Source organism: Chlorocebus sabaeus, chromosome 5, assembly GCF_047675955.1.
Source record: "Chlorocebus sabaeus isolate Y175 chromosome 5, mChlSab1.0.hap1, whole genome shotgun sequence".
Classification (NCBI taxonomy): Eukaryota; Metazoa; Chordata; class Mammalia; order Primates; family Cercopithecidae; genus Chlorocebus; species Chlorocebus sabaeus.
Window position 1 is genome coordinate 83,871,687 of NC_132908.1, and position 11,376 is coordinate 83,883,062.

Sequence of the window (11,376 nt, forward strand, 5' to 3'; positions counted from 1 at the left end):
AAGTGTTTATCCTATCGTCAGCCACCTACCCCTTTCAGGAGTCCTGTGAGTTCCTGATGTTATTTCCCTATTCAACAGATAGGGAGACCGAGGCTCAGTAAGCAGTAGAACTAGGATTTCAACTCAGGTGGTCAGACCCAAAGTCCCCGAGCTTAACCCCTACTCCATGCTACATGGATCTTTCATGAAGGGTCAGGAACAGGGACCTGGGCAAACTCATTCTCTAAACATGAACCCTAATTCCTATTGGGAATCAGTAGGAATCGGCACTGCCACCTTCCTGCCCACTCCCACCTGCCATCAACTCCAGGGTTCTGAGGTTAAGACCCAGACTCGGGAGCCAGGCAGGATTCGAATCCCAGCTACTCGCCGGGCACAGCAGTTCCTGCCTGTAATCCCAGCACTTTGGGAGGTCGAGGCAGGTGGATCACTTGAGGTCAGGAGTTCGAGACCAGCCTGGCCAACATGGGCAAAACCCCCTCTCTACTAAAAATAGAAAAATTAGCCAAGCGTGGTGGCACACACCTACAGTCCCAGCAACTTGAGAGGCTGAGGCAGGAGAATTGCTTGAACCCAGGAGGCAGAGGTTGCAGTCAGCTGAGATTGCACCACTGCACACTGCACTCCAGCATGAGCAACACAGCAAGTCCTTGTCTCAAAAAAAAAAAAAAAAAAAAAAAAATTCCCAGCTACCATTCACAAGCTATGGTGATCTCAGGTGGGTTACTAGGCCTCTCTGTTCCTCCATTTCCTCAGCTCCCAGATAACAATAGTGCCTGCCTCACAGGCTGTTGTGACTATTATCTGAAATAACATACGTAGAGTGTGTGCAGATCCAGATGGAGATTCAGGGAAACTACTGAATTCATTCAATGTTTCACACTCGAAGTCTGCACACCAGCCACCAGGGACACCAGAAAATCCGAGAACAGGATCATCATGGTTGACTTAGACCAGGGGCAGCAAACGTTTTCATAAAGGACCAGATGGTAGAAATCTGTGGGCCTCCAAAATAATTGGAGGTTGGTCGTGGTAGCTAAGCCCTGTGGTCCCAGCACTTTGAGAGACCAAGGCATGAGGATCACTTGAGCCTAGGAATTCCAGGCTGCCATGAGCCGTGATCATGCCACTGCACTCCAGCCTGGGCGACAGAGCAAGACCTCATCTCAATAAATAAATAAATAAATAAATAAATAAATAAATAAATAACAATAATACTTGGGAAGAGGAAGTAAAAGTTTCCATCAAAACTACTCAACCCTGGACCCCAGAGTAAACTTGAAAACCGAGTTCTCAGCCATGATGGCCTCGGGGGTCAGACACACTCCTTATACCCCTCCCTCACTAGCCATGATCACGCTTTCTCCCCTAAGGGCTAAACAGAAAGCAGTCCTTACAAAACAGAAAGCAGTCCTTACAAAAGCCATCCACCTACCACTTAAGGCTCCTCCTCCTTTATGCCTGATAAGAGACCACCAGCCACTGAGTGGTTCTGGCCAGTGTGTGGAGGATGCGCAGTGAGGGTTTTCCTGTCCTCCGCTTCACCTTTGACGTCAGAGTTGCTGAAAACTCCACCCTCAGATTATGCCAAGGCCGCCATTTTTTCTACATGGGGCCCATGAAGGAGCATGAAGCTCAATTGTGCATATGTGTGTTTCTCCTTTCATAAATACTCATGACTCCTCCTATGGCATATTGAATATGTATATTTGGCCTCCCTGCTCTACATAAATTCCTGTTCCCTTCTCCCCTCCCTTAAGGTGTCTGTTTCTGCTTCCCAGCCTGTCAGAATGGTCACCCTGCAGGCTGTAACCCTTTATGAGAAATAAAGCTCTCCTTCCCAAATTAAGCAAACAAACAAACAAAAACTACTCAACCCTGTTGCTGTAATGCAAAAGCAGACACAGCCCCTCAATGAATAAGGGTGGCTGCATTCCACTAATACTTCACTTATGAATGGGGGCTGCAGGGTCAGACAGGTCATGGTCTGTATTAGCTCGTTCTCACATTACTATAAGGAACTACCTGAGACTGGGTAATTTATGAAGAAAAGAGGTTGGATTGACTCACAGTTCCATAGGCTGTACAGGGAGCATAACTGGGGAGGCCTCAGGAAACTTAGAGTCATGGCAGAAGGTGAAAGGGAAGCAGGCACATCTTCACATGGCAGCAGGAGAGAGAGAGGCAAGAGGGAGGTGCTACACACTTTCAAACAAGATCTCATGAGAACTCGCTATCATGAGAACAGCAAGGGGGATGTCCGCCCCCATGATCCAATCACCTTCCACCAGGTCCCTCCTCCAACACTGAGGATTACAATTTGACATAGGATTTGGGTGGGGACCAAACCATACTGTAGGCCAGCAGTGGGGCTGGGTGCCCTAAGGGACAGTTTTGGCAGAAAGGAAAACGAGGGATGGATACTGGGTAAAGTAGTAACAGAATATGCCACAACCACCGAGCTAAATCTGTGTGCCAGAAGCTGCACAGCACAGCAGACAACCAGAACCAGGCATTGCCCAGTGGAGGAAGAGCCCTGCCAAGGGTTCACGGTGCTCACAGGAAAGGACAGGCTGTCACAGGAAGACACCTTTTCTCCATGCTGCTCCCACGATTCTCCACACACCCAGTTCCAGGTCTGCCTTCTGGGATGGAAACTTGGCATCTAACAACACAGGCAACCATGGCACGAAGCCTGCCCACTAGGCAGTTGGGTACAGACGGGGCACTGAATATATGGCTCCTTCCACAGCTTAGGCCTCCCACGAGGGGCTTTTTCCATCACTTTACACCTGGGGCAGACTTGCGTCAGACTCACCAAGCGCCTTCCAGCCTCAGAGTCTTCGCACAGGCTATCCCTCCTACTGGCCCACACTGTTCCCCCAACTTACATCCTTTCCTCTGCTCTTCACCAGCCATCTCCTTCCATCCTCAGGTTTCAGCATAAGCATGACTTTCCAGGGACAACTTCCCAGGGCGCAGACACCAATCCCACCCTCTACTGGCTTAGGGCTCCCTTTCACAAACTCCCGCGCATCTGCACCTTCCCCTTATAATTCAACCCCACTGTGGTTCTACAGCATTTGTCCATCTCCCCTCCTGGGCTCAGGCCTGCGTAAGCTGGGACCACACTGGTCTTATTCTCTGGGGTTTCCCCAGTTCCCAGCACAAAGTCTGACACAGATATTTGCTGGATAAATGTGCAAGCAGAATTCTCTGATTTCAAAGATGATGTTGAAGCTCAGCAGCATTACATCAATACGAAAAGTAATGTTTTCACCTTGTTTTCTCTTATATCTTCCCATTTTCTTGCTTTCCAAATTTAGAAAGCTAGGTAAAGTGAGTTCACATAAAGGACTAATCTCTTTATTTAAAAAAAAAAAAAGTTTTTCAGTGACTGGTATATTTAATTAGCATCAAAAAAATATAGTTACATTATACATTTTATAAAACTACTAATCCACATGTGTGCAAATTTGCCTCTAAGGACAACTTACTATTTTTACGATATGCTTTCAATATTTCCCCATTGTTCCAAAGTAATATTTTTTGTTATTAAAATATATAATAAAGTTCTCGAGAAATTTAAAAAAACCAGGGTCACTCTAGGCAAATAAAAGTGAAAGACTAAGAACGTACATGACCACTTTTCTTTTTTTTTTTTTTTTCTTTGTCTTTGACAAGGAAAGGGTCTGAAATTAATTTTACCTTCTTGATTAAAAAAATACCTTGAAATGGTCCTAGGCAGGCTTTACGTCGAACTTGAACTTGTCACGCTGCTTCAGCTTTCTTTCCACAAAATCAAGAGGCTCAGCTGATCCTATTCTGGGAAGATGCAGTGGTGTGCAGGCCAGTGTCCAACAAGCGGCTCTGAAGTCAGGGAACCCTGGTTTGCAGCATTTGCCAATTGCTGTGGTATGAATGCCACCAGCCCAGCTGATTTCACACAGACATGACATGATGTACACACTCCAGAGAGGTATCCTGAGCCAGCTCCCAGACTGCCGGCAGAACACATCAAAGGGATGCCGTGTGAGGGGGCCTATAATCTCCTGCCCGGTTCATTATGCTTAGTAATTGTTCCATAAATGTTAGATTCTATCATTGGATGCTGACCCATTCTTTTCTTTCTTTCTTTCTTTCTTTCTTTTTTTTTTTGAGACAGGGTCTTGCTCTCTTGCCCAGGCTGGAGTGCAATGGCATGATCACATCCCACTGCAGCCTAGACCTCCCGGACTCATGCGATCCTCCCACTTCAGCCTCCCAAATAGCTAGAACTACAGGCATGCATCACCATCCCCAGCTTATTTTTGTATTTTTTTTCTGGAGATGGGTCTTGCTGTGTTGCTCAGGCTGGTCTCAAACTCCTGGGCTCAAGGGATCCTCCTGCCTCAGCCTCCCAATGTACTGGGATTACAGGTGTGTGAGCCACTGTGCCTGGCTGGTGACCCATTCTTTAGTAACTGTTCCTGTGGGGAGGAATCTGACACCCTGGTGCGTTCTCACGCACTATCCCAACCAGCCTGCCAGGGCATTCCCTGAGCACTGGGCACAAGGAAAGCTGGACGACCAGCTCTGGGGCTTGGCAAAAGGGGGCCCTCAGTGGAAGGCTGAGTCCTGCTGCTTGCCCTGAGCCAGGGAAGCCCAGAATGCCTCAGAAGGAGATGCAAAGGGCATCGGGCATCCTGGAACCCATAAAGCTTCTAGGGTCTGACACTGCAAACCACATCATCAGGAGGGCAGGACTTGGTGTCCGGTGAACTGGGATGGAAGGGGTTTTTTTTCTGTCCCCACCTTGCCACGTACTGTGTGACCTTGGGTGAGTCGGCAGCTCTTCCCCTCTGAGCCTCAGTTACCTCGTTTGTAAAAGAGAGAGGCCCACTGCAGAACTGTGAAGGTTGTGAGAGAAAACGTAGGGGAAGCACGTGGCTGAGATTCAAAGAGCCCCAAACCACCCAGAGGCAGTGCAGGATTCAGATGGCGCTGTCCATCCCTGGAGTCAGCACCAGCCCCACTAAGCCACACAGACATAGGCCTCCCCAGGAACTAAGGATGAGGGACACAGAGGAGTCGTAAACACCGTGGTGTGGAAAATGGTTCGTGCTGTGGCTTCAGAGCACCCGAAACATGGCTGGAACTGAGACAGACCTCAGAGTAAGTCACACACTGGATTTCAAAGGCTTCATATGAAAAAAAGAATGTAAATATCTCATTAATATTCTACTGTTGCTTACATGTGGACAGGGTAATATTTTGGATATGATGAGTTAAATAAAATATATTATTAAAATTAATTTCAGCCAGGCGCAGTGGTTCACACCTGTAATCCCAGCACTTTGGGAGGCCGAGGCGGGCAGATCACTTGAGGCCAGGAATTTGAGACCAGCCTGAGCAACATGGAGAAACCCCATCTCTACTAAAAATACAAAAATTAGCCAGGCGTGGTGGCAGGTGCCTGTAATCCCAGCTACTGAGGAGGCTGAGACAGGAGAATCACTTGAACCCAGGAGGCGAAGGTTGCAGTGAGCCGAGACCTTGTGCCACTGCCTTCCAGCCTGAGCAGCAGAGTGAGGCTCCGTCTCTAAATAAATAAATAAATAAACAAACATAATTTCACTTTCACTCTTTAGAATGTGGCTGCTGAAAAATTTAAAATCACACGTATGGATCATATTATGTCTCTATAGGACGGTGCTGGGGTAGACAGACCACGGATTCAAACCACTTGCATCATGTACTGTGTGACCCTAGGCAACTGCCCCCCCACGCCCCGCTTCCTGATCTATACCTGACAGCTGTTCCGCAGGCTCCACCACCTGGAAAAGAGTGCTTCCAAATGGGCCCTTCCCCCAGGTGTGTCTGATGGACTCCTCTCCTCTGGGAAAAGCTCTCTCCTTCCCTCTCATCTTGGCAAGCCCTGGGGACTCACAAAGCCTTTGTTTGCTGAAGAACTGACTGGCAGGGAGACACTAGGCAAGAAAAACAAACAGGGCCCCTTCCACATGGTTATTTAAGAGAAACAGTGAAAACAAACAAGAGAAGAAAGAAGTAGTCAAGAGAAATCCAAGTCGTTAATGAGGTGCCCTTAGAAATCACTCCAAGCTCCAAGTGGGAGGGAGAGGAGCAAAGGAGAAACCAGGTGGAAGAAAGGGGCTATAAAGATGGGGAAGGAAATCGAGCAGGGAGAAACCAGGCGAATCTGGAGGAAGGCACGCCCAGCTCAGGTGGGAGGAGGAAAATGGTCTCCACGTTTGGAAGTAATTACTTTAACATTTTGTACCTTTCAAAACAACAGACAGCAACTTCCAATTCCAAATATCTTTGTACTCCCCTGTTGCAGAGCCTATTGGCCTCTAAACCCAGCAGGCTGAGAGCAGCTTTCAGCATTAGCTCTGCCAAGCTGAAGGAAAATATCTCAGCCTGGGCTTGAAGAGAGGGGCATTCCACTGGGGTCCCTCCAGGTGCCACCCCAGGCTGAGACCATGGAGAGAGAATGCAAGGATGGTTTGTCTGCTGCCACTGGGATGGAACCAGCTGGAACCCACTCACATCCTACACCAGCAAGTAGATGCACTGTGATGGATGAGGGTCAAGAACCTGCCCCCAGCCTGTGTACTGGAGTGGGAGGGGCTTTAGTGGAGCCCCAGAGTCTTCTGGGGTAGGGGGTGGCATAAAGCCAGCTGAGCCTCACAGCAAAAGCTGCTATCTAAAGAAGCCTTTGTCAGGGGCAGTCTATGCAGACTTTGACAAGCAGAAATAGAGTCCTACATCCTATGATGTCAGGAGGGAATCCCCTGCACCATACACCACCTGGAAATGCTGTCTCAAAAGACACTGACCTATAAGGTCAGGTGAAATCCTTCATTTGGCCTGCTTTTTCAACAGACTGATTAAGACCCTGCCCATGCCAAGCTAATAAAACGTAGGTTCCTCTCTGCCTTGGCTCTACTCCCTCTTGTAGGCCCCATGCTGATTACCAGCTTCCAAGGGAGGGGGCAATACCAGCTGGGCCAGAGTGCACTGCCCTGAATGTACCCCGTCACCTCATCCTGGCAGGTGCCTGCTCTCCCTCCTCCTGATCCTGCAGAAAAGGCTTCCCTGACTCTCCTGCTTCCTCTGGGCTAAATCTTCCCCTTGCTCCACTGGCTCCAGCACAGTTGTGGGTGCCCTCTGCCTTCTGCAGCATAATTAGTTATGGATTTGTTCATTTCTACAGCTGGCTGTCAGCTCCTGGGAAGACCATGGGTGCCTTGATCTAAACCATCTTGGCATTTGCTTACTGAAGGTGCTGAATACAAACTGGGCGAGTGAACGAATGAATGAGTAAAAGAAAATTGACGAGTGGACAGTTCAGAGTCATTTTGAGCTCTTCCTGTTAACAAGGAGCACAGGGATGAAGAGCACAGACTCCCATGCAGTGGCCTGGCTTTGAACCCGCTCCCCACCACTGTGTGACCTTGGGCAAGGTACTTAACATCTCTGTGCATAATTGTAGTACCCATTTCTTGAGGTAGGAGTAACCTAGTTGCTCTATTTGAAGCACTTAAAGCAGTGCCAGACACACGGTAGGTCCAGGGAAATGGACGAGCGTCATCTCTGATTATTCCGTTTGCACAAAGAACACAAAACCAAGTGCTGTTTAAAAAAATTCTGATGTCAGCCGGGCGCAGGGGCTCACGCCTGTAATCCCAGCACTTTGGGAGGCCGAGGCGGGCGGATCACGAGGTCAGGAGATTGAGACCATCCTGGCTAACACGGTGAAACCGTCTCTACTAAAAATACAAAATATTAGCCGGGCATGGTGGCGGGCGCCTGTAGTCCCAGCTACTCGGAGGCTGAGGCAGGAGAATGGCGTGAACCCGGGAGGCAGAACTTGCAGTGAGCTGAGATCACACCACTGCACTCCAGCCTGGGTGACAAAGCAAGACTCTGTCTCAAAAAAAAAAAAAAAAAAAATTCTGATGTCAATCCCAATAGCCCATTTTGAGCTCACTGCCCTAACACAGAAGGCAAAGAGTTAAACCCTTCAGCCTCAGGAAAAAGGGATTAGCAGTGGTGTGTCTGTTTAGTTACTCAGCTCCCTGCCTCTCCAGAGAAAAATATCTTGAAAGATTAGATTATGTAGCTCGGACTTTGGGGCCACAGTGGAGAGAGGGGGCTGCTGTCACCTCCCAGCTAAGCCGAGTGCTGGAGGCTAATTTCCCGTAGGTGGTCTGGCCAGATTTCCTGGAGGCCACGGGCCGGAGCAAACAGCCTTTCCTGTCCCCCCAGGGATTACAGCGTGAAAGCACTTTTTAAACCTTAAATTAAAAAACCGAAAGGCCGTGTCCATTCTGCCAACTCTGCGTATTTAATTTTTAAAACAGCAGCACATCAAGTGTGCTTGAAAGTGACGGACCCCTGCCCTGGATGATTGAAAAGCATTCGCCTTCATGAAAAACAATTCAAGTGGAGTGACATGCGCCTGACGAAATGGGCGTCTTTCCTCTTCTGGAACCTTCTTCACTTCTCCAGGTGTTAGGGCCATGGTGGGCGTTTACGAGGGATGTTTGGAAATCATTCATACTGTGATATTATAACCTTTCAAGGTTGCCATGGCTTAGCACCCCTAGAATAGGAAAGTGTCCTTGTTCCAGGCATAAAATCAACCACGGGCATGAAGCAGAGACATGGCACTTTCTGTTGAAGACTGTGGTTGTCCTGTGTGACCATGGGCATGTTCTTCAGACTCATGGCAACAGCCAGAGAAACCCACGTGGAGCAAAGATCAAATATGGAGCAGAGAAGCTACAACCCATGATGGCTGAAATTCAAAGCTCATAGATGAAGCACCACAAAACCCCAATTCCAGCCTTCACTCTCCACTTCTGAGCTGTGTGACCCTGGGCCAGTTTCTTGACTTCTCTGAGTCTCCAGTTCCTTATCTGTTCGATGATAGAAATATCCTTACCCGCTTCACAGGTTTGCAGTGAAGATTCAGTGAGACCTTGGACCTGAAGACGTTTTATAAACTGTTACACAACATTCAGATGGGAGCTGTTATTGTTCTTACCCAGAAAATGGATTTGTTTGTTCTCTTTTCATTCATGCCCAGGAATGCCCCAGATATACCACTTGTCACTCACTCACTGTGAGTGTAGAGAGTAAAGCTTCATAGGAAAGAAGGTCAGTCTCAGAAATCTATGGAGTAGCCACCCACCACTCTTCCTTTCTCTGCCATCGTGGTGTGTGCTTGACTCCACTTCTTGCCATGTCTTCTCATGAGACTTTCAGAATTAAGCAATTCCTGGCCAAGAAACAAAAACAAAATCGTCCCATTCCTCAATGGATTCAGATGAAAACTGGTAACAAAGTCAGGTACGACTCCAAAAGGAGACACTGGAGAAGAACCAAGCTGGGTCTATCAGGAATTGCATGTGAGATGGCACACATACTTCTGCTGTCTGAAGGTCACAATCACGTTACCATATCAAGCGAAAATGTCACCACTATCTGGAGAGTCAGACATGTTTTACTGGGAATTTTTTTTTCTCTGAATCTGTTATGAACACGTTGTTTGCCTAGGTTTAGTAATAAATACACAAGACCTTTCATTTCCAAAAAAAATGAAATCTATGCAGTGATTCCCCTGCTTGAGACTCATTTAAAGTCTATTGTGCATTGGCCAGGTGTAATACAGTGTTCCTTTAGAATCCTGTCCTGGCCGGGCACAGTGGCGCACGTCTGTAATCCCAGCACTTTGGGAGGCTGGGACGGGCAAATCAGTTGAGGGCAGGAGTTCAAGACCAGCCTGGAAAACATGGCGAAACCCCGTCTCTACTAAAAATACAAAAATTAGCTGGGTGTGACGGTGCCTGTAATCCCAGCTATTCAGGAACCTGAGGCACAAGAATCGCTTGAATCCGGGAGGCAGTGAGCCAAGACCATGCCACTGCACTCCAGCTTGGGCAACAGAGTAAGACTCTATCTCAAAAATAAATAAATATATATATTTTTTTAATAAAATAAAATAAAAATCCTATCCCGAACCAGTCCGAGATGCTGTCAAGTCCCCTCTTGAACAAGCCCATGCTCCATCCACTGCCTTATCAGAGCTCATCCCCTGAGCCCCTACACACCTTACCTATCTCCCCAGGGCCAGGTAAACCTGACAGCTAGGGACAGCCCTATGCTCTGGAGCCTATGAAATTTTTCAAATTGGTCCACAGGAGCCCACAAAAACTAGTTAAGTCCACTCCACTGACCACACATAAGCTGCTGGCTACAGCTGCTCACTGTTACCTATCCCTGGGTGCAGTCCCCTGCATGGTCCTGCCTGGCAGCCAGCTCCCATTTGCAGCTGTAAGTAATAGTGTCCTGTCCTATCAGGGTATTGTGTCCTGCCATCAAAAAATTTTAAATCTTATCAAACACTCAGATTCTCAAAGTGACGTAAACCAAGACTTCCGCTGTTGTGCTTTTTAATAATGGCAAATCAATTAGAAGTCAACTTGATGTCCATCAAAATTCAATGTTACCTCTGGACATTAAAGAGTACAGGGCAGACAGACGTGGGGAGAAATCCTAGATATTTTGTGAAATGGGAAGGAAAAACTAAGTTCCAGCATCATATGCCTGGAGCCTGTGAGCCGTGGAATGAGGGGACCATTTTTGTTCATTATTCAATCTTCAGCTCACAGCTTTACACCTGACACACAACAGGTGCTAGGAAATATCAGTGAACCCATTAATAGGTATGGGATTTTTCCACTATGCAGCAACCTATGAGAAAAGGCTTACTCTCCATACACATGCAGAAGTGCCCAGGAAGGAGCCATCTAAACCATTCAGGTTTCAATTATCTGGGGAGGAAAGGGGGTATCACCTTTTTCTCTGAACTTCAGAATTATTTGAATGTTTAACCTTGAAGATATATTACTGCGTGGCTTGTATAATCTATAAAACAATCTATAAAGAAATAAAGACTCCACCCTCACCAAAAAAAAAAGGAGAAAGAAACACATTTGTGATTAATACCCTCTGTTGAATCACAAGAATTCAGGAGTTATTAGAAACAGTCATTAAGGACCCATAATTTAAAAGTAAAATTTAAAATTCCAAGAAGAAATTTGTGCCACACCCTTCCCTTCTCCAACCTTCCAGGAGTGAGGAACTGATAAGGCAACTAAAATAAAGAATTACTATGTATTAATCAATAACGAATAATGAATCAATGAATAAGGGGCTGAAGCTAGAAATCAGAGCACTCCCAGCTTTGCCTTTGTATTGTTATCAACCAAGATCACTTTGGTTAATAATAAAAAGCTCAAAATACACAGATGCAGCGAGTCCTGGCACAGAGCCTTACAGGAATGAGAATGCAGTGGCCTACTTCTC

At 47.1% G+C, this 11,376-nt stretch overlaps 1 protein-coding gene across 1 annotated transcript; it reads left to right on the forward strand.

Annotated features, from left to right (window-relative positions):
• The first annotated feature begins 9,013 nt into the window (after nucleotides 1-9,013).
• Nucleotides 9,014-9,640, forward strand: LOC140711759 (large ribosomal subunit protein eL39-like). The gene has a single exon (XM_073015726.1). The coding sequence runs from the start codon at nucleotides 9,251-9,253 to the stop codon at nucleotides 9,545-9,547; it is 297 nt and encodes a 98-aa protein (XP_072871827.1). The 5' UTR covers nucleotides 9,014-9,250; the 3' UTR covers nucleotides 9,548-9,640.
• Nucleotides 9,641-11,376: the final 1,736 nt, after the last annotated feature.